Source organism: Haemaphysalis longicornis, unplaced genomic scaffold (assembly GCF_048455015.1).
Source record: "Haemaphysalis longicornis isolate Haplotype H1 unplaced genomic scaffold, Haemaphysalis longicornis Haplotype H1 scaffold_6, whole genome shotgun sequence".
NCBI lineage: Eukaryota > Metazoa > Arthropoda > Arachnida > Ixodida > Ixodidae > Haemaphysalis > Haemaphysalis longicornis.
The window spans coordinates 41,681,678-41,705,741 of record NW_027526407.1 but is presented as its reverse complement, the minus strand read 5'-3'; the positions used below and the strand labels follow the sequence as shown (position 1 = coordinate 41,705,741).

The following is a 24,064-nucleotide window of genomic DNA, read 5'->3' as shown; positions in this document are numbered from 1 at the left end:
GAGAAAGCTGTATAGCTTTCCTTTGCAGCCGTATGGCTGCATTTAGGTGGATGTCAAACTTTCCTTCACAGAAACTTACTCCACCTTGGGGATTTCCCCTAAATCTGGTCGATTAACACCTGTTCTTCACTTCGAGTTGTTGATCAATTCGCTTTCGCGCTACTAACGACTAGCCTCCTGGTTAGCTCAGTTGGTAGAGCGACTGCTCCGGTTAAGCAGGACGAATTTTTCTTCAACTTCGAAGTTTCTGAGAAAGATGTATAGCTTTCCTTTGCAGCCGTATGGCTGCATTTAGGTGGATGTCAAACTTTCCTTCACAGAAACTTACTCCCCCTTGGGGATTTCCCCTAAATCTGGTCGATTAACAGCTGTCCTTCACTTCGAGTTGTTGATCAATTCGCTTTCGCGCTACTAACGACTAGCCTCCTGGTTAGCTCAGTTGGTAGAGCGACTGCTCCGGTTAAGCAGTGGTCCCGGGTTCGAATCCTGGACCAGGACGAATTTTTCTTCAACTTCGAAGTTTCTGAGAAAGCTGTATAGCTTTCCTTTGCAGCCGTATGGCTGCATTTAGGTAAATGTCAAACTTTCCTTCACAAAAATGGTAATATGCAGATGGGATGGTAGTTATTAGCAGTGAAGTATCCCCCTTTTTATGTACTGGAATTATTTTACCCTGTTTGAGCTCTTGCGGAAAGACACCTGATTTAAACATCAAAGTAACAATAAAAGCGAGTGCATTTGGTATGAGGTGGGCTACCATTTTTGTATGTGTAAAATCTTACAACGGAAAAAATCTTACGACATCATTGTACTTAGGTTGATATGTTTTAATCCAAGTGTGAGTTGTTTAAACATTTACTTCGTTTGATATTACACCCATAGAACGAATCACTTTGAAACCGATATGGGTTGAACATCTGTTTGGCATTTCTAAAGTGTCATTGTTGGGATTCAAGCCCTTTCTGGATTCATCAAGACAAAATAAGTCTTTTATCACTTTTATGTAGCCGAATATTACTCAAAAATACTTGTGCGCAACAGCCAGTAAAGACTAAATGACTCGTTTACCTGAATAATCATATTTTCAACTATTCATTCCTAACGATATAGGAAGTAATGCTTCGTTTGTTCGGTAATAATTAAAACTGCCATTGCTCGCTTTCTCTACCGCTTCACATGACAATGCAGAGCGGGCGACATTGTAAAGAGGGATTTTCTACTGGTATATCGAACAAGGGAGGCGCAGACACCTAAATGAAATAAGCAATTCAAAGAGCAAGGGGTTTTCGGGAGTATTTCCTTCGGCAACAAATAGGACGCAGCTCATTACTACACCCGGTGGTGCATCGTTGTGTGTGCACATTCTACATAGTACTGCATCAATACAACATTTTTTTTGGCCCATTGCTTTTTGGTGTGATTAGAGCATAGGTTCTTAGAAACCACAAGACTTGAGGTTGCGAAGTATGCCATAACGCTAATAAGACTCATAGGGTTTTTCTATGGCCAGGGTCTGCTGTGCAAGAATTGCCGTCTGTTCATGGCACCGCAAAGCCTTCGAAGCAGCATTCCCAATTTCACACACGCCGACCTCACATCTAGCCACATGGAGCTGGCCCGCAAACTGTATCGCACCAAACAACGTTTTTATTGGCCTGACATATGCCTACAACAACGCAAAATTATGCGGCGACTTGCAAACAATGTCTGCGGCACAAGCTTCCCACCACCGCTCCGACAGAAAGACTTGAGTTGCTGTATCCGCCAACTTCTCTCTTCGTAAAGGTCTGCATAGATTTGCTCCGCCTGTTTCCTTGCTTATTGAAAGGTTACCACTGAATTATTGTGCGTGTTGACTGTCCCACACGCTACTCTGAGACAGCCGCATTACCATCTGCTACTGCAGTGCAAACCTCCCAATTTCTGCTCCAACCTATCTGCTCCAACCTATCCATGGACCACCTACTGTCATCATAGGTGACCATGGCCGTCAGTTCACTGCCGACATCTTCAAAGAGCTCCTTCACTTCTGTGAGGTGGTTTTGTCATTCCAGCCCATACTATCCTCAAAGGGACTCACTGAGCGACGAACCATACACTGACAAATATGCTGGCCATGCACGTTGCCTCCAACCACAAAAAATGGGATGACCTCTTGCCCCTTTTTTACGTATTCCCATGACACTGAAATCACGAAAGTACCGGCTACAGCCCTTTCTTCCTTCTCTAAGCACGTCAACCTCACAGGTGCCTGGACACAATCTTCCTTTTCGAAAAGCACGACGTGCCTTCAGTGGCCAAAACACTTTGCTTTCCAGAAGAAGCACGTCGACTTGAGCGCCTATGCACATCGGCTTCTCAAGAACGCTCCAAGCAACGGTATGGCGGCAGCCACTGTGATATCTCTTACGGACCTGGTGACTGCGTGGGACCCTGTATCCCCCCAGCATTAACGTGAGGTCTGGGAAAAAATTCTTCATCACGTCACTGCCTTTATTAATCTTAAACGCGCGAGTGAAGTTACTCACGGGGTTTTACGTGAAAACCACAAGTGGAATGCCATGCAAGAGAACACAAGTTGGGCACGTGGCACGCCTGAAGCTCTATAACTCCCGTACAGCACACTGACTCGCCCAGAGGGCTTCATTTGCGACCAAGGAAGTGTCACGTAAGTGAAACATAGCTCGGCTAATCAGATAACTGAAGCCCTCGTGATTGAGCTTAAGAAGAAGAACGGGGCCATTGGAGGAAAAGAAGGTGAAAGTGGGGCCTTTCCACGTTTTGGCAATCGGCGCTCCATTTTCAGAGCCGACGCTTTTCCGCAAATAAACATTTCTGAACGCAACAATGTAAAGTCTTTTTGTCGAAAGGAAGCATACTTAATGTGCGAGCCCATGGCTACAAGATGATTGGCTGTAAATCCGCCTGGTTTGAAGCCTGATTGATTGTAGGGTTTAACGTGCCGACGCAACGCAGTTGTTCAGGCGCGCCGTAGTGGAGGGCTCCGGATTCATTTTCACCACCTGGGGATATTTACGTGCGCCGAAATCTCGTTCACAAGAGCGTTTTTGCTTTTCGCCTGCATCAGAAAAGCGGCGGCCACCGCGGCCGGAAATCGAACCCCCGCCATCGGGCTGGTTTGAAGCCTGACTGGGAGCAGTCAAGATACCGCGGTATTCTAAATAGTGCAGACGGATTTTGTTGATTTTATTTCCGAAAAACCTGCATGAATAGCCGACCTTTTAGCTGGTTAGACAATATTTCGTTAAGTAAGCGATATGGGAAATTACGCTGCGTGAATAATTCAGTTTTCGTAAAGGAGTTGGCCAATGATGCTCTGGTTGAGTACGTTGCAGGACAGTTCGTGGTGAGTTAGTTTTACAAATAGGTCTTAAATGTTAGCCTACTGGCTCTGTGGTTCCCACTGCAATACTTCCACTTCTCAGCGAAGGACACTAAATTTGATGTCACAGGCATAGTTTTATCTATGCATTTAATAATCAAGGAGAGGGGAAGTTTTATAGCATTGTGAACGTCATTGTTCGCAGGGGTGCAAAGTTGACATACATGCAAACCCTCCCACTCTAGGCGACCGGGAGAAGCTTGGGAAAAGGAATTTAAAAGTAATGCTTCTTGCAAAAAAAGAGTGCTTTCAATATTTTGTCGAAAAACTCGACGGAGTTGCCAAGATATCAAAATTCAGAATGTTTAATGTTTGCCATTTAATTTCATAAAACAGGGTCAAATTAATTGCTCGTGTCACTCTGCCAATTGGAAAGAGCCCTACCTGCCTCTGTACATCCTTATAACCACAGAATGGCAATACAGCCGTTAATACACTCTTACTCACACGCTGTTCGGGTGCACAATATTCGACAAGTTGAGCTCTAATAAGCTTGTCTTACCTCTAGCTTCTCTGGCTTTTGTTTGTGGACACTATCAGGATTGCTTTCACATATCGCCACGTGGGACTGAAAGTGAAACGAGGAGTTGCTATGCATGAGACAGGTAAATACAGGTGAATGAACACAACGTAGGTGCATGTTTTTTGCTTGTATATGTCTAAATACATATGGATTTAGACATTTATTTAGACATTCATTTAGAGAAGGTGTAAACAGGTGGCTGGGGAGTCGATGTGTACACACCCTGGGTAACGCAATCTCCATGTACACATGAGGAAATAAAACTGAACGCAAAAATATCAAGAAGAACACGTTCCAAAAGCAATCTCTTTTTATGAAAGTCAAATTCTTCCAAGTCCAGTAGTGCAACTCGTAATATATACCGGAAGTCCATTATTATTTCAGCCCCTTGATGACTGTTATTTCGCAAATCCAGGCTGAAATCCCTACGTTCAGGTTTGTCTAGGAGTGTATGCATCTCTCCGCTTGACCCAAGACAGAAAGCAGCCGCTCTGGTTTGATGCGAAAGTTTAGCATTGTGTTGGTTCTCAGATCAAAATTAGTTTGGAACTTCAATACAACACGGGTAATTTTTAAAAGCAAATCTGCTGGTAGAGTTCTGTTGTACTTGGCCGCATACATTTTTACAGGCACGCCTACCGTGATGCACTTATTTCGAATATTACGTCGATCGTTCTGCCTTTGCAGATAAAAATGTAATAATTCTACGAATAAAAGAGGTCTGTTGAAGTCAAGACGCATGTGCTTTGTACGCGAGATTCATTAGGTGCAATATTCACGGCTATTGATTAATGGAGTTTTTGTGGGGATTAGAGCACCACAGCTACACCTAAGCTATGAGACCCGCCGTAGTGAAGGGCTCCAGATTTTCTACCTATTTGGGATCTTTACGTTCACTGAAATCTCTTCACACCGGCTTTCTCGCTTTTAGTCCCCACCAGAAAAGCAGCCACCGTGACCGGGATCAAACTCGTATTCTTCGGCTCAGTTGCACAATGCACTAGCCACTCGCCAACCGTGGCGAGCTTGGTGGCTGTTGAGTTCGGACACACATATACGCGTAGTTCAGCCAACACGAACTGCTGTTCCCTGTCTTGGACAGCATCTGAAGCCTGCTTATTTGGTCTCCCTTGCTTGACAAACAAAGCTTCACAAATTCATACAAAGGGCGTGAAAATTGACTTTACCCGGGGAAATTTATCACAATAACAAATAGGTGCAGGAGGTATATTAAGAGATTACACTAATTCTCTGAAGTTGAAGGTACCCGCTCAGCTTGCCCGCCCTTCTCTTTGTGCAAAGTCGTAGTACTACGAGACCGGGCTTGTGCATTGGCGATTAGTATCTGCACTGCATACCATTAAACTTGTCGGATCGACTGTAACGTAAGGTAGAGAATCAGTATGTATTGGAGGTGTGCTACCGCTTTTTTACACTGAGCTAGAGCTAACAAACCCCTGCACAGATATATGTTGCCTGCAATAAAACGTACAATTGGTACTCAATGTGCCACCATTGCTCTTTTTATGTCAGCTCGACGTTGTAAGCGTGACCAGGGCCCCTCGATGTTTTCACTATTGTAATAAAGTCAGACTGCTAAATAGAAAAAAAAATTAAAAGAAAGAAATACATTCCACATAAAAATTCTTTTAATTAACACGAGGTCTCCAGACAACATGAAAAACACAATCCAATGAAAAACATAATCCAAGGAAAACTCTAGAAGATATAAATTGTTCTTATAATTATATCAGCACTAAGAACTGCCCTTAAAAAGCTATGCTTCCGAATTCAATTTTTACCTTGATTTCTTCCTTGCTGAACTGCGCCTTGCAGTAAATACAGGGATGCGGTACTTTTGAACACTTTTCCAAGTGACCGTCCAGGTTTATTATTTTTATTTTCCTTTTGCAATAGGGACAAAGCATCGTATCTTCAGTAGTAGGTTTCTGCGGTGGCCGCTGAAAAATATAAGAACAAGAAAAATTAAGAAGTTTTTATTAAGAAAAAGCGAGCGGAGAATACTGGAATGGCAAAAAATACGAAGCGTTTTATTTAAAAGTTTGGCATGCTTCAACTGGCCTGTAGCAACTGCTGCTTAAATGTTTTATGTGGTATCTGGTATACAGCCACATGAATGTTTCTGAAACCATCGTTAAAATTTTCCGCTTGTCTGCAGGAGTACTTTCAGTGCGAATGCTAATATGTAATATTCGCATGGGTTACCTGCTAGATTATCTGCTGTTTACGAAGCTGAAATCCATTACTGCAGCCCGATCAATGTCCCTAGCACTGTAGCACAGCGGGTTTAATGAAGCAGCTTGATAGACTACTAGAAAGTGCAGGAGATGTTTTATTTTATGTCAGTGTGTAGGGTTTCCCTCACATTGAAGCAGTGGTGTTTAAATGGGCATAACTGAAAATTATGCGGAGGCATTTGGAGATACACCAGGTTTCGGGACTGATACCTTTGAGAATGACCAGAAGAGGATGACGATGATGATTTGTTGGATTTCCTTGCACAAGGCCGACTCAGGCCAAGTAGCGCGAAATAAAAGTTACTAATAGCTAAAGGTGGTGCGACGTACAACTAAAATGGGACAATCAAATTGAATGTGAATGGATTAAATGACGAATACGATAGCTGGTGTAAATGGCCAAGCTGCGTTTATATGCGGTAAGGAACGAGCGGTGAGAATTTGATCTCTGATAAATGGTTAAAACACACCTAAGTGTAATTAGGAGATTTCCAACTAAAAGAATGATGAATGCAGTGGGATATTCCTTCTGTACAGTTCTGGAAAGTCTTTGTGTCGTGTTGTGTCGAGTCAGTTTCATGTAATTAAAATGTAAGCTACCGATAGGTGTTCGCCACACCTGGTGCATAATGGTCTTGGATATCCATTGAGCAGGTGGAAGTCTATCGCTTGCAGTGTGTAGCCTGTACATAACCTCCCTAAGACATGTACCACGGATCTGTTGCGAGTCAGTTGTGTTATCATGACAAGTGTTTACATGTTTTCCTGTCTGATGATGATGATGGTTGCTGTTTAATGGCGCAAGGCCAACGAGGGCAAAGAGCGCCAGAGAAGAAGTTATTTAATGGTTGCTGATACTGTAAATACAAAAACCTGCTAGTAGAAGTAACATTGACGCAAAACAAAAGACGATGGAGATGGCTGGTGCATAGGGCCAGGATGAGTTCACGTGATATGGCAAGAGCTGCACAAATTTTACCTCAGCTAAAAACGTAACGCGTTGACTAGAAAACATTGGTTCGTCGGCTAAAAAGTATGATGGCTGCAGTGGAATGTGTCGTCTGTATAATTGAGGGAAATGTTTGTGTAGTGTTGTGTCAGGTGCCTTGCATGTGATTAGTATGTGGACTACGGAATGGCCCTTTCCATACCTCCTACACAAGGGTCCCGAAGATGCAGTCAGAGGTGAGAGTGCGTTACATGCGTGTGGCCTATCCGCAGCCTAGCGAGGGCGACTTCAGTGTATCTCTTGTGTAAGTCAGTTGTGTAGCGTCCCAATTGTGGTTTTATATTACGTGTAGTTTTGCTGTCTGTTTATTGACTCCAGTGTAATTGCCATGTGTTACGAAGCTGCCGTCTGATGTGTGTCTTTATGTCGGAGTAAGGTACTGTGGCTATGTCAACTGTTGTCATGAGCGCAGCAGCACCAGCCATTTTATCAGCGGTCTCATTGCCAGGGACTGCGCAGTGACCTGGCACCCAGCATAGTTATTTAAAGGTTTGAATCCTATGCCGTCATTAGAGCCTTTAAATGAACATTGATCACATAGTTTGTAGGCGATCTTCCTGATGACAGTGCCTGCACACCGCTTAGGGATCTGTGTACACAATTGACTTGGGAATTTTATGTTCGATGAAGTGATTTGAAACGAGCAAGAGGCCATACGCTTCATTCATGTAAATACTGCTATAAAATTCATTGTTTTAGTGACGGTAACATTTGGTCCGTGCGCTGCACAAGAGACAGCAGAAGCAGTTTTCGACTCGTCACTGAAGAATTCTGCGCACCTGTATTTGTCCTGCAGGAACCGGAAGTGCTGCAAGATCACACTCCTAGGTACCCTATTTTTTTCTACTTGTGGGAATGGCAAGTCGCATGATATCGGATGCAAATGCAATGGAGGAATGAAATAATGGATGGATGTTTTTAGCGTGTGCGTAAGGGGGACCTTGAGTGCAGAAGCCTTTTCCCTCTCTCTGAGAGCAAGGTAAGGAAATAGATGGCCTGTTTAAAAAGAGTTGCAAGTTTGATGTATCGTTCATGACGAGATTAAAAGTATGGTTAATGAGAGACACAATCTTAAGTGCATACAGCAAGTCAACATACTCCCGCTGATGCCCTAGGCACCATTTGTCACACTCGACATCCAGACTCTCGACAGGGCTAGAGCGGAAAGCACCGCATGAGAGGCGAAGGCAAAGATGCAGAACTGGGTCGAGCATTTTCAGTGCTGTTTTTGTCGCAGACCGATACAAGACACTGCCATAGTCATGCCGAGACCCTATAAAGGCAGTGTAAATGCGGAGCAGGATTTGTTTGTCGGCCCCTTGAGATTGGTGTGATAGAACCCTAAGAATGTTTATTGTTTTAAGAATTTGCATTTAGGCTGTTTAATATGCGGAATGAATGTAAGCTTTTCATCGAATAAAATACCTAAAAAACTTGTGCTGCTTGTTCACAGCCATCGACACGCCGTAAAGAGTGATGTCTGGGTCTGGGTAAACCCCACGCTTCCTGGAGAACACAACTCAAGAGCTCTTCCCAGGATTAAGTTTAAAACTATTCTTGTCTGCCCAGCTGGAACGCTTGTTGACACCAATGTGAACTTGACGTTCACAGATTGACATATTACAAGATTTAAAAGATATTTGTACGCCGTCTACATACATGGAATAAGATATTGTAGGTGGCAGTGCCTTTCCAAGAGTTCATCTTAACTATGAAAAGAGTGCAGCTCAACTCTGCCTTGTGGCCCGCCATTTTCTTGCACATGAACCTTTAACAGTGCAGGGCCAACTTTGACGCGAAAGGTTCTCTCTGACAAGTAACTAGCAAGTATGCTAAACATATTACTCGAAAAACCGAATTACCTGAGGTCTCTGAGGATCCCATAACGCCAAGCGGTGTGATAGGCCTTTTCGAGGTCGAAAAACAGTTAAAAAACTGTTTGTGAACGAAGGCATACTTGATGTATGACTCTAGTGCCACAAGTTGATCGTTTGTGCATCTCCCCACCCTGAAGCCTGTGTGGCAGCCATCGAGAAGACCGTTGTACTCCAAGAAGTACACGAGCCTCTGGTTTATCATCTTCTCAAGGAGGTTGCACAGGCAGCTCGTCAGGGCTATGGGACGGTAACTTGACGGTGGCGACGGGTAATTTCCCTCCTTCAAGAAAGCCGCTACTATTGCCTCCGTCCAAGGGCGGGGAATGTGCCCCGAAAGCCATATTTTATTGTATAGATGTAGGAGTGTTTCAAGTGTGTGTGCAGGTGTTGTATCATTGTATATGTGTAGTTGCCTGGGCCTGGAGCCAAGGCTTTACACGGGCACAGAACGCCCCGCAGCTTGTGAAGGGAAAACTCGGAGTTATAGGAAGTGGTTGATCTGTCATTGTCATGTAAAGGATTCTTTTCATCCGAGAGTTTGTGTTGTGAACTGGAGACGTGTTGGAAATGTTGTGCAAGTGCGTCAGCCTGGTCTTCAAGTGTGGACTTTGAGACCCGGTTGTGCTGTCCAGACGCAGGCTGTGTGTTTGTTGTCCTTCGAGTTTTCGTATTCGTGTCCATACTTTCTGCGTGTCTGTGTTGGAGTTTATTGATGTTATGAATGAGCGCCCACTATCTCGTTTTGCCTCATGGCGCACACTTTTTACTGACGCCTTTGCCCTTTTGAAAAAAAAATTCCCCCGCATTTCCCCGAGGGGGAGAATGTGAAAGTGCGAATGCACGGTTGTCGGCCCGCTTGCGGCGCTTGCGCTCGGCCCCCGCAGCCCACCGCCTCGCCGCCTTCTCTTCCATCTCTTCCATCGGGTTTGTAGTATCACGTGTACACCACGCAGTTATCAAGCCGCTATAACGCCGCTGAGTCGCCAACGCACGCCGCTGACGACGTAGTTTGAATGCGTTAAAGATATAAAGCGCGTTACTAACACTGATATCAGCGTCGCGTCCGTGGCTTAATCGGTAAAGCGGGATTCACACGACGGAGAAACCCTCTCACGGAGGCGGACGGATATGTGACGTCAACAGCACGTGACCGGATTATGCGGCCTGGCGGCGCATCCACACGTGCGGAGCTACGCGGAGTGCCTAGCAGACGACAGCGCCGAGGAACAGGTTCCATTCCCCGCCGAGGGCCACCGCCGTCGAGCGAAAACATGCGGAGGCATTTTCTTTCGCGGAGCCACCGCGGGCTATCCCCACCGAGGGGCGGAGCCTAAAACCGGTCACGTGAGCGGGTCCCGCGGGCCAAAAAGAGAGGGATTCTCCGTCGTGTGAATCCCGCTTAAAGCGTCGCGCTGCGGCCGCAAAGTCCTCAGATCGAAACCTGGCGCCGGATGCTGTTTTTTTTTATATATAGAGAGGAGGACTGCGGACGCCACCGCCGCCGCCGACGCCGCCGCCGCCGCCGCCGCCGGCGGTGGATGGTTTGGGGTCGCTTATAAAGTGCATTCGCACTTAAAAAGGAGGTTACCCGACGTGGGGTACCGACGAAGGATACCCCACGCCTTGTTCTGGGCTTCTGGCGTCCTCCTACAGTTCTCATTCCACCACGGCTTCTGGTTGCGAAGGGCACCAGAGGCGTGGGGAATGGACTTTTCGGCGGCGTCGAGGATTTGCAGCGTGAGTAGTTGGGTTGCCTGTTCAATGAATAGGTGTCTTATGAATGTGTGGTGTAGTTTGGATGTCTCTAAATGTATTATAGTTTGCTCCTGCTTCATTGAACCTGTTCTGGGAAGATGGACTGCTTTGGCCTTTACCTATATAGATTGGTTGAGCTACCAGGCCCTCGATATCTGAGCTCGAGAGCTGGTCAGGAGGTATCTAAAGAGAGCCTAGTTTTATAAGCCAATAAAGATTTTGGTTTGTAGTTCTAGGACAGTTTTTAATTGGACAGTGTGACATGCCACGGATTTTCGGGCAATGAAGGCCACACCACCTAAAGATGTGCCACCACCATCCCTGTCCTTCCTAAATACCATAAAACAATTCAAAGAATTTGTGTGACTGGAGTTGAAATGGGTTTCTTGGAGACATCACATTTGTCTGATTGGAATGCAGTAACTCTTAGACTGCATGAAGATTTTTAAGAAGGTCTCTGCAGTTCTATTGGATTATGTTTTCTCTTACCAGTATGAAGTGTTCAGAGCTACTGAAGTGTGTTATTTATGTATCGCCTTTAGGGTTTGAACTCTCGGAGGGGGTATTTTTCCGCTGCGAAGCAGACAGTATTTTCAGGCTTCTTCCGCTGCGAAGCAGACAGGAAACGTGCCACATCCATCTCCTCATCAGATTTGGGGGGTACCCCCCCCCCCCAAATCTGGGTACCCAGGGTACCCCCCCTGGACCCCTCAGATTTCACACTCTTGCGGCTGCCCTTCGTTTCAGCGGTCACCGCTGCGGGCGTTGGGAGCACCATGAGTGGCGCAGGTGGTGCAGTGGGGGTGAGAGTCGCTGAGGGTCCCTCGACTTCCATCTCCACGGTACCCGCATATGTACTGGGAAGCGGGGAAGCAGAGCCGTCTCTGCTTCCCCGGTTCCCAGAACATCCCTTCGGTCTCTTCGGTGCTTGTTGCCACCGCAAGCGCTATGGGCTGGCCCTGCGGTGTGGTGGCGAGTTTCTAGACTGCGTGAGTCAACCCAGGGGGGGGGGGGGGGACGGCAGTGGTACCAGGTCCGACTCACGTTACTGGGCCCCCGCCCAACCCAGACGAGCTGCGTCTGCGTACTTCTTCAGGAGGAAAAAGGCAAACCACTTTCGCGCCTTTAGGAAGGTGATGTTCTCGTTGACCTTCAAGAGAAGGAGGTGATTTTCTTGTTTGAACTTTCCACAACTCCTGGAGTAGGCAGCGTGTGGTCCATGGCAGTTCGCACAAGTGAAGCTATGGGATTCATAATTGTTGGGTCGTCTTGTGCCCCACATTTTGCACAAGTAAGTTTACCTTTGCAAGAGGTTGTGCCGTGCCCAAATCACTGACACTTGTAGCAACGGCGTGGGTTTGGCACGTAGGGCCAGACCGCACATGTCATAAAGCCTGCGTTGACAGACTCGGGAAGTGTTGAGCGGTCAAGCGTCAAGATTATGTGTTTGGTACCTATTATTTGGTCTCTTCGGCGCATGGTGTTTCGCCTCACTGCCGCCACGCCCTGATCACGGAGGCCCTCGAGCACATCGGCTTCGGTCTCCCTTACTAGATCCCAATCAGAGATCACACCCTGGCAGCTATTAAAGGGACACTGAAGTCAATTTGTCAAGCTCCCGTTTTTGCTTGCACTGCGTAGACTGGCTCAAATTAGCACACTTTTCATCGTTTATCCGGTTGACAAATCGGTAATTATTTTACAAAGCGCGAAAGAAGAAAAACTACCATGCGCGGTTTGCGGCGGCCGCACCAACTAAAGCTGTGACGTTGGGAGGAGCGGGCACCGTGATTGGACGATGCCTGAGGTGAGCAACCAAACAAGTTTCGGTTTCGGTCCTGTAAAACACAACCGGTGGCGTTGTTGGATGGGCATTCTCAATAACTCAGTAATCATCGTACCGCGCTTCTGCCATGTTGTCAGCTGTAAAAATGCATAAGATAAGCCTGCCAGGACGGCTTGGAATCGTAGCATTCACTAGCCGAGGCCTACGCAGTGCATGAACGCCCTCCGCGTACCTGCAGACGCCCAAATGTCATGCGCTTTTCCCCCCCATGTTTGGAGCTTGCCTCACTCATGCCTGTACCGTAAAAAGCGTGTTCGCACCAGGCCAAGGGTCTGTTCATTCTGTCCTGTGCCCACTGCCTGGAAGCAGTCGGTGCTTATGGCAACAGCACGCCAACGAGAACTCGCTAGCGCGCCAGTGCCAGCTTGCGTGCGTTCTGTGAACTAGTTCGTGGAGCCATGAACGTTGCGGCAAAAAAAGGTGAACTCAATGTAGAAAACATCGGCAGAAAACGAAAGAGTTAACTTACAAAAAAAAACACAAAAGATCGTACCCGCGGGGACTCGAACTCGTGACTTGCAAAACACTTGCGGCGACATACCTACCACCCCAGACCACTCGGCCACGTGACCGGCTCACCCGACCTTGGTAATATAAGGTATATATTGTACAACAAGTTCACACTTTTATTTAGTTTTGGCATTTCAAGCAGCTTAGGTGACTATTTGTTGTATTGCGCTCGTGCAGTAAGCGTCCCCCGAGTTTCCACAATAGCTCACGTCTAGCAATTGCATTTCGTAGACGGAAAAGCGTTCGCAGAGGCGTAGTCGTGCTGGTGACCGCTGTGCTTGTTCGCCCAGCGCAAAGAAGTGCTTCCCGCACCCTATTTTTACGCTGTACGGTAAAAATATCAGTTGATTTTATTTCCTTAGTACCTATATTGACTTCGCTGACTCTTCTCCCGCCTTCAAGAGGCCTTATATTTTCCTACTGGCGTACCAGTCAGCGAAGCGTCGCATGTGCGCTTGTGCAGTGATTGTGTGAAGCGACCTTGACTTGGAGCTAGATACGGTGTACAAACTAAAGAAGTAAAGAAAGGCACATTCTTTCATTCAAAAACGTGTTCTGGCTTCGTGTCACCTGAGCGAACGAATTGCGACGACCCGTCGGCGGCCGGCGGACGAAACGCTGGGCCGACTGACTGTCTGAAGGCCGGGGAGCCGTGCAGTAGCGCAGCCAATTGCACGCTCGGCTCCTCGCGACGTCACACGAAAACGCCGCAGAAAATGGGCGAGCGTAAAGAGAGGAGGACAGCATTTTCGAATTAATTTTTCTACTAAATAAAATCGCGTAAACGCGCCCAGAGTGGTCGTAACATGGCCTGGGGACTCCGGACTACAATTTGCGCAAGTAATCCCGCAATGTTTACATATCACTTCAGTGTCCCTTTAAGGCTGCGATGGGGTGGATCTTGTTGTCAACATGGACAATGCCCATTTCGGCGAGGAGTTTAGAGCATTGTTGCTTGTTTTCAACTTTAATCAGCACTTCTCCTGCTGTGAGCTTTTTATCCTTGTAGGACTTGCCGATAACGCTTTCAAAAAACTTGGAGATCAGAAACACTGACTGAGAAGTGATGGGTTTCGACTTATCAAGGAATTCCATCACCAAAAAACGCGAGAAATTAACGGGCTTTGGAAGCGAGATCGAAGGCAAAGGAGGAAAAGGAGCTTCGATGCGGCCCCTTTTCATGGACCAATCATGTTTGAAGGGGGGGAGGTGGGCTTAAAAATACCATATGCAATAGTATAAAAGCAGGGGACGGGGGTACTTCCTTTTCAAACATTACGCTCATTGCTTGAGAGGTCCAGGAGCTCCTGCATGGTAAACAAACAGGAACCAATCCGCCGGAGCTTGACCACGACTCCGACGGCCACCGTTCCTGGTTTCTCACCCTCAACCTATAAACACATCGCCACGGTTGACTGCACCTTATGTTTGGGGGCTCGGGGTCTGCGAGGTCGCCAGTACCGTCACCAAGATTACTAAAGGTGCGCCGCGCGGGGACGTTTTTCTGTCTGTTAAGTCCACTGTGTATGTCATGTTTAACGAAGTTGTTTGATTTGTGGCTTGAGGTCACTGTAGGGTACTGTTGTCATGTGGACTGTGCTCTTAAGAGCAGCAGCAAGAGCACTTTCAGCTGCCACCTAGTTTCCGGCGATGGCAGAGTGTCCAGGAACCCAGCATATAGTTATCTGGAGATGCTGGGTGCACATGATGAGATTAAATGAAGACTGACAACGTAAATTTTTACAAGAATTTCTATTTGATAATTTGGATACTATATTCAGAGAATATGTGTATAAGACAAACTAAATGTTGGTATATTGCGGACTGAAGAATTGGTTTGCTTAATATGATATTTACTACAAGAAAAATATCATACGCCTCTGCAGAGAAAATACTGGTGTGCACGCTTGTGGTACTGCACACATTAAAGTTCTATCCATGTGCAGCACAGGAAACCCTAGGGGCAGTTTTTGAAGCATCAGTAGAATTCTGCATACTATTGTTCCTGCAGAGACAAAAAATGCTGCGAAATCATAGTTCTTGATACCGTGTCTTTTTCTAAATTTCTGTACATGAAGAATTACAAGATATAAAGCGAAATTTCCATGGCGGTAAAATCAGTAAAAAATGATCCGTACAAGCTAAAAAAGGAAAAGGTGAGCTTCCTCGCCCACTCTGAGTGAGGTGGGTGTAAAAAAGGAATTAACGATTTAGAAAGAGCTAGGATGGGGATGTATTGTTTTAGAGAGGTGTGGAAAGAGGGTTAGACATCATCATCATCATCATTTATTTTATCCTCAAGGGCCCCTTGTGGGGTATTACATAAGGGGAGTCATTCAGGAAACCTTAAAAGCCTATAAGTCTATGTGCATTCACTGATGGTCTAGGCACCATTTATCCCATTAGACTTATTGGCGTTGGGCTGGGCTAGTTCGGAAAGCACCCGACGCAAAGGGAAGCCCCAAGTCCAGCCCTCACTCATCTTAGTGCTGTTTTGGTTGAACATTGAATGTTTGTTTATTTGCCCGTGCAGTACATTTGTGAAACTTACTGCAGAAGAACGGAAAGTTGGGCTAGTTGGTATGTGTTCATCTTGGTGGAATACAAAAGCGCTCAAAAAACAAGGACGAAGGAAGAAGTAGACAGCACGGCGCTTACTCGCAACTACTTGATTAGAACTTGGGATATTGGCTGCCACGTCAGCTGGAAACGAGTTAAGTTGCAGTATGACAGTGAGCACGAATCCTCACCACTTGCGAGCAACCCTTTTACCAAGTCTGCTAAACACTGCAGCTGGGCTGATCATGAGCAATATGTGTGCCAAAAAAATCGTGCATGCTAGAAGCATACTCGTAAGCTGGTCCGCTGCTTAGGGAGAATGTACTGCACCAGCCTCGACAGCAGGAAATATGTCGCAGAGCTGCAATGTACACGAAATTCCATAACCGACTTCTTTTGCGGAGCCTCTACATATACAAATGCCTGAAATTTTTGACCGGACGAAATGGCAAATTCAAACAATCTTAGAAGTCGCTCTGAATTTGTTTATTTGTCCCGTCGCACTCCTTACTGCTAGACATGGATGAAGCAGGTGCAATAATTTTGTTTAGTATAAGGATTACTGGCCGTGCGACGTCTGTGGAATTGCTGGGTGCGTTAGCCTGTCTTGCGGGCAATTTCAAGCTTCGACAGATGGTCCCACGTAACGAATAATTCCTTAGTTCACTTGATATATTTATGCGAAAGCAGTACTAGTCTCATTGAGCAATTTTTTGTGGGCTAGGTTTAGAAACCCGTTTAATCAAGTTGGTTTTGAAGACAACACAATTTGTGACTCACTGTACCACACTGATTTTGTGAGCAATCATAATTTAAAGGTCACCGCATTTGCAGTTATACAGTCATCTAAGACTAAGCCAACGGGCAGTGATTCCGGTTGAAGATGTCAGAAGGTGCACTTGCCTGGGCTTCCTGAAGCGAAGGATAAAGGGAGCTAGTCTCTCGACTGTTCTGGTTGCTGTCTCTCTTAACTGAAGGAGATGAATTTGGGTAAGGAACAGCTTCTTTGGGCTGAAAATGTTTTCGTATGGCTCCCTGAAAAAGAAACGGTCAGATTCATATTTGGTGCAATGTTGACCGGCCTATACATTGCGAAAACAGATACGTGAGGTACATTTGCGGCCTATTACCTATACAGAAGGGTCGCATCCTGGATCACTCCTCGTTCTCTCTCAAAAAAAAAAAACTTATGTGCGAACATTATATGTTTCGGATGAGAATAATAACTAATGAGTCTGTACGTATTTACCTTAAGGTGCTTCGGCAATACAAACATGTAGAATCCACTCGAACTTTACTTTAATCAAATCAGTTAAAAGCACGTTCTCAAAGAAAGATCAACTAATGCAGGTCATTCAAACAGTGTTAACATTACTTTAAACCTAATAGTATGTTACATCAGCCACCTTGCGAAGGAAAGTTTGACATCCACCTAAACGCAGCCGTACAAATAAAGGGGGAGCTCCACCTTGGGGATTCCCCCTAAATGTGGTGGATTATAAGCAAGAAATATTGCAAATAAAATGCTGAGCATACTGGTTAATTTGCTGCTTTTGTGAGCCAATTTTTACACATTCAACCACTGTTCGCAAGTTTAAAAAAAAAAAAAAAAAACAAGGCGAGTTTTTATATTTGGGAGAAAAATGCATTCGGCATGCAACATCTATACAGGAAAGGTCAATTTATGAAATGTTGAAGCGCACTGTTTACTGGAGTCTCAGTGGAGATGCTAAGCTAAACTAAAAATTTGAATTTATTGCTTACCATTGATTTTGTTCCGCTGGCCTCTTGTTTGTTGCACTTGTTGTTGTGATTGCTCCAATCCGCACTCGGGACCTGCTGATGGCAGGTTGAGCACATCACTGCTGGCAGGCACTGCGTGTAGTGTTCCTGAAAAATAATTTACAATTGAATACATTTCATTGAGTGTAATAAAAAACGAACGCGTTTTCCATAATGGGTTGATATTCTGCTGGAAAATAGCCAGTGACAAAAATATTGCGTTTTAATCTTGCAGCCGTTCTCAAGTTTAAAATTTGATACAAATGCAGTTATGCCCCCTGGTGCAACAAGTGGTTCATTACCGTGCCATTAAGCAGGTGAAATAACAGGCCCTTATAATGTATAAATTCCATTCGCTTATTAGAGCTACCGGACGTAAGAATTGGACACGCGGACACGAGCGCCTTTGAACCCTGAGCAGTTTTAGACAGCTGGAGATGTGGTAGGGACACCCCCTATTTCCAAATGGTACCCAAAATAAGCCGATGTTCAATTCAGTCTATTATTACTTCCTTAGCGTGGTTCGACGTTTTCCTTAGGGGACATTGTGGTAATTTGTTCAGTGCACTTTACATGTGAAGTTAACACCAATTTCTCTAATATCGTACAGCTGAAGGGTGCCGCGTCTCATTCGTAATTCTATTTTTGTTGCTGGTAATTGGTGTTACCGAGCAAGCTCGAACTGGTAAAGGGTACGGAGGCTTCTTTGCAGAGTAAGGTGATGTATATTCAAAATGCGTGCACTGGCGCTCCATTTAGGGCCGCTCAATCTGACCTCAAACCCTTCTATAGCAGTCTCTTTATTTAACAGTTGATAGTTTGAAAGTAATTGTTCATCATTAAGAAAATAAAATAAGCAAGGGCATAGAACTCCCAATGGCGGATGGGACACGAAAGCAGCCCACAGGCGCAATGGAGAAAAATCAATCGACGCAAAAGCTACCGGAGCTTTCTGTGCGATAAAACAACACAAGGCAAGAAACATGTTCTAAAAGGATTAAGGGTTTGATGTCGAATTTTGGGTTCTTATGCATCGAAGCTACAGCTGGGCCATGATGCGTGCCATTGTAAAAGGGGGAGAATTAATAAAAACCACCTGGCGAGCATTATTCTGCGAAAATTATAACAAACGGGCATTTATATTTTTCCACTCGAGAAATAAACAAACTCGGCCACACAGTGCCTTACTAACTCTACTCTACTCTTTAATGTCTTCAAATTCAGAGCAAAATTACTAAAAAATGGCGGAGCTTGCATTTGTGGTGCAAGGCTGGAGAAACAGCTAAGCTGGTGGTCGACCTAGCCCCTACCCACACTGACAGTGGATCCCAGGAAAGAGGGAGCAGCCCAACCCTAGCAGTGCAAAACCACCTGAACGGCAGTGTAAAGCAAGACCATTAAAGTATGCACAGCCTTTTATTCAGTAGCAATCATCGGCATCCTTTTCGTCGTCGTATTTCGACTACACAGCCGCATAGGGCAAATCCTCTTGTAGCGCGTTCTCGCCTGGGTAGATCTACACTGCTTCGTCAGCTGGTCCGGTGGCCGTTTGCACGTGTGGATTGTGAAGGGATGGCTTGACAGATTCATCGGTTTCGGAGCGGCAGCTCCGCGGGGCACCGGTTGCTACATGACGAAGGCGGGAGCTCCTCGTCTGGCGTAAGCCCAAGCGCAAGCCTGGTCGACACCGGGCGGTCGCCGCGAGACGCGCCCTCACGTGCACTCTGGGTTTTTTTTTTCTATACCAGACGGATTTCTGTCGGACTAGACAGCTCTGCTGTTAACAAAGGAGTAAATCGAGCTAGGGCAATAAGCGGTCGGACAATGTTCACAAGGCCTGAGTGGCCGTGCTCGAAATCTGGCAAGAAGTTTTGAAAACCTGCATTTACTTTGTGGGGCCTGCAGCTATGCAATTTAATTTTAGAACTTTTCGGTGACTGGTAAGAATTTTAATTATTCTAACATATCTAATACCTCAAAACAGCATGAAAGTATTCGGACATGGGGCTTTCCACTCTGAATGATTCTATTTGTTAAACATAATTTATGAATCAGATTGCCTTGCCCACACATGCATATTCCCTCTTTTAATGACTCAAGTGTGTGCAGTTGAAATATCGTCATGGAGAGGTATAGAATTGAGGAACTGTTTTGGTTTTCTGATTGCACTTATAACTAACTCTTCACTGTGTGCTCAAGAAGCAAATATTTGTAGTATCACAAATTTTCAAATGTGGATGTTCTAATGCACCAGAGCTCATGCGCTAGGTATGAGGCAAGCGGCAGTCGAGCACTAGAGATTGATTTAAGCCTTATATCGCACGACAATTTGTATCTTTTCCCGCTCAAGAACAATGGCCCCCACGCTGGAATCGAACCCGTGTACGAATCGAGATTTTTACAGCCATTGCCCTATTGGGAAGAAGCTGATGCGTAGTCCAGGTAAAATTCACAATAAACCCGAACACGTTTTCGTAATAAAAACATTCTTCACTAAAACAATCTTCCGTGAAAATTCGAGATTAAACTTTAGTATGAAATAGATTTCCAGCTCACTTTCTGCCTGGACGGACACATTCTACACAGAAATGGCAGTTTTTAACTAGAAGTAGTCTAGATCCAGCTGGTAAGGATAATTCCCAGCTAGACACATCTATGTGTTTCTGGCTGAATTTGCAAATTTCAATCATAAATGATAACTCTAAGCTGGAACCATAACTCGATCTAACTGGAAATAATAGACTGAGGTGGAAGTGTTGTTTCAGAGATAGAAATGATGGCTCTAGAGACGAATAACTAGTTGGAATGCATTGTGTTCGGCTACACTGGTTCAGTTTCCGGCTGCGAAAGTACTACTCGCAATGTAATCTGGAATTGAGGTGCCAAGGGCTTCTATCATCAATTTGGTTTCTTCACAAAGTGCATCGCTTAAATGGCATGTCTGCAACAATGTTTCCATTCGAAGGCATCTGATTCACGTAGTACAGTATTTGGCATCAAGCGTATGCTGGAAAAAATATCAGCAGTAATGCCGCTGTTGCACTGATATTGCGCAATAGCTTCATGAAAAGTTTTTTGGCAGTGTTGAGTTGCAACCCCGCGTGCATAGTTCAAAAACAATATCGCGCATCTGAGCCGGCGCTCGTAGTGGCTGAGGACTATTTTAGTGCAGATACACGCTCTTATTGGGCAGGTTAATAAATAGTGATTTCGCGAGCGGCAGTCTCAAAACTTATTTTTGATCTCAGCACAACTTCCCCTGGATACACACCAAGTGCACAAGCGGCCACAACAAAGGAACAGCTCACATTTTAACCAAGGACAGGCAGATTTACACACCACAACCGCTTTGTATCTGACTTTGTATCTGACACCACAAGCGCTTTGTATCTTCCTTTGTGTCTGAGCACCAACTAGCCTAACATGGTACCCCGTTTCGGCCATAACGATGCTTTTTTTCCTGGCTATTTGTATGGTTAGTGTCGCGTTTGAATTATTTGTAACAAATGAAGCTGTCAAGAAAATAAACATTGAGAACATTAAAACCGTATATAAACTTCATGCTATAATTTTAACGTAAAGTACCTAGTAAGTTAAAACTTGTGTTACCGCTTCTGACAAGGTGATCGACGCTGGGCGGCAGTTGCGTACACATGACACTGCCAGCAAAGTTGCGCTGAGAACGACGTGCGAGGTCTTCCGATCGTTGCTTTGATATCGCACAGAGAGAACGTTTTGATTACTTGCAATACTGGAAAATGTATTGATTACTATTGTATCATCTGCGGATTGCGTAGGGAGTTTTTGGTGGTGGATCTGCAAGGATTTCATGCAAGGCGAAGTGACCAACGGAAACGGTGGGTACCTTTCTTTTCACATGGAGCTGAAAAGACGTATTATTGTGTCTGGAGCTTTTCCAACATGTGAAATTTAAAAAGAACAAGCTGCGACCTGTGCCTTCTCAACGCAACCTATGTGCAAACGGAGTTCAAGTACAACAGGTTCGTGTTGATGCATGCGAGAGCTATTCATTTTGGGTTATTTGGTACATTTCTGTTTAATGCCCGAGTAAAATATACTACCAGAGTCCTTCAATGCTTCTCTGGTCATGAAACTTCCGGCCAAGTGTCGTACGGGGAAAAAGGCTATCGCGAGGGGCGCAACCGCAAATCGGAGGGCATCGGGCGGCCGCCGCTGCTCTGTAACCAGGTCGACAGGCAGGAACGCAGTAGCAGCATGCCCGTCCGCACCAAATTTTTTCGCCCCTCACGAAATGACAAGTCCATTTGAGTGGCCCACGACACGTGAAGCGAAAGCGCACTGCTGATAAGGCGGCGAGCGTCTGCTTTATCTCACTCCGTGGTCCGTTCCCTGCCAAACGCGCTCTGACCACGCCCCCGGCTGCTCTCCGATCAACACCAGCGCCGCGGCGCGGCAGCTTACGAAGCTCTCCCATAGCGTGATGGCGAAGTTTCATGACCGGAAAGGCTTTAAGGACTCTGATACTACTATTCCAGGGCTCATACCTCTCAACTCAAGGAATACGCCGGAAGCCCGACAGCCCCGCGGGACATTTTTGTTGTGCGCAATAAAACCGAACAACCAGCATTCATTCGTTTGTGGTTCCTGAACGACCACATGGTGTGCAATGCCGATAGGCCTACTTCCAACATCCTAGAATTTACAGAATTTCAGCTAGACATTGTTATGATTGTAGTTAGGAATGACAAGATTCAAGCTAGAAAAAGTGCGGTAATTCTACCAAGAAAAATGATTTCTAACTGGGAATGAAGCACGAAACAATAGATTTCCAGCTGGTAATGACGCTTATTCTGGGAAGAGAATGACTATTTCTAGCTAAAAAGGCAGCTGGAAATTTCAGCATTCCGGCTTGAATTGGTGAAGCTTTCCAGCAGGAAAAGCAGCTGCTGGTCTTGCTAAAGAGTTTCTGCAATTGTTTTCTGGATGAAAAACTTTTGAGATGGACAGAATTCCTGGTTCAATATTCCAGCTAGAAAAAAAATTCCCCAGGGATACCTGAATCAAACATTAAAACAAAAAATGAAAGAACAGGCCACCTCCACTAACGTGCAACCGGTGCAGGGGCGAAGCACGCAGTGTATCAGTGTATTTGAATATTGTAAGTCACCCTTGCCACACCGGGCGCCCTGACTGGGTGCCGAAGAAGTGTCGATGGGAGGAGCCATTGCGGTCTTGTTAAGGTGGTGGCACCCTGTCTTGCGTGAAAGGGATTTAAACAATTTGCATTTCCCGTCTGCCCCAGGTTGGTAGGGGCAGTGGCCAATGCGGACGCGGTGCAATACCCGCGCCTCGCCCCAGGGGCTCGTCCGCAGTCATCAACGAGGCCCCGGCACCAGGTAAGCACGCCTTTTCTTGTTTTTCTCTCGACAGCTTGAGACCCTAAGGTGCTTCAACCGTAAAACACCTTGTAATAAAAACAATCTAAAATGTCACTGAAATAAGTTTGCAACGTTTTGGATGCGGGTTAATTTGGCAGTTAACCTTATCAAGTTCAATATATATCCATTTCTGAGAAGTCTGGAGCCTTAATTTATATCTAGTAAGCGGAAAAAGAGAAAACACGATACGGCATTAATACCTGCCGCACCAACTACCAACCGTAAATACGTTTTACTTTTCGCAATGCGTCTGATGCAAATCTAGCCTATAATATAATTTCAGCGATGGAAAGTCAATTTTTTGGTTCATATACAGTTGGCACAGGAGAAACAGGCTAGCAGTTTGCTTGCCAGAATGAATCCTGCGGACTTCTGAGAATGTCCTCACAGAAAACGCCTGAAAATCAGTGAAGAAGTGTAGACAAGAAAAATGACGCTTTATAATAAACGTTTCGGGATAAAAATATGCATGCTAGTTGGGTGAAAACTCAGAAAAAATGGCCTACGCATTTTCAATTTCAATCTGGGAAGGTATAAAGAATTTTCCAAAGATACATCAGTATGTGGAAGGGAATTCATGATTTCAAAAAAGGAACTTCAAAAAAACACACGGTTAGGGAAGCGTATATTTTGTATGCACTTCGTGCAGCTTTTTGCACTACAAAAGCTCTTTATGTAACTAGCTTGTCACCTTCAGCTCCTGCAGGGTAACATACTCCTTGCATTTCGGGTTTGGACACTTCACGTATTGGTCCCGAATCACTGTGATGAGGTCGCTTGCCTCAAACATCTGAAAAACATCATTAGTGCGTAAATACGTGTGGAACAATATAACAAGGACACAGGTTCTCGCATCAGAAAAAAACACAATTAAGATAAACAGAATTACGATTAGAAATGTGCGTACGTGTGAGCATTAGGCACAGCTTCCTTTTAAAAAATTCCCTTGATCAGTCACATTGACCTTGGTGCTAAAAATGTTCTTCCTATTCAAAACTTGAGTTTACACTTGTGGAATCCCAGAATGGGGGAATTGTTGGCCTAATACATGAATAAACAATTTTGCATGTGAAAAGCGTTGCAGTGACATCGTACCGGCCAAATAACACAGACTGCAGCTGA

General features: G+C 45.3%; 1 protein-coding gene across 8 annotated transcripts in view; it reads right to left on the bottom strand.

Moving 5' to 3' along the window:
* Positions 1-24,064, bottom strand: part of LOC144142516 (uncharacterized) — a 119,136-nt gene that overhangs the window by 78,188 nt on the left and 16,884 nt on the right. For 7 of the 8 annotated variants that reach the window (XM_077674084.1, XM_077674085.1, XM_077674088.1 and 4 more), the window contains exons 3-7: positions 23,634-23,732; positions 17,505-17,630; positions 16,644-16,775; positions 5,729-5,887; positions 3,906-3,971 (exon numbers count right to left, since the gene is read on the bottom strand). In XM_077674084.1, the coding sequence (XP_077530210.1) occupies positions 3,906-3,971; positions 5,729-5,887; positions 16,644-16,775; positions 17,505-17,630; positions 23,634-23,732 (582 nt within the window). The remainder of the gene's footprint in view (positions 1-3,905; positions 3,972-5,728; positions 5,888-16,643; positions 16,776-17,504; positions 17,631-23,633; positions 23,733-24,064) is intronic. The other variant, XM_077674086.1, reaches the window with a different exon arrangement.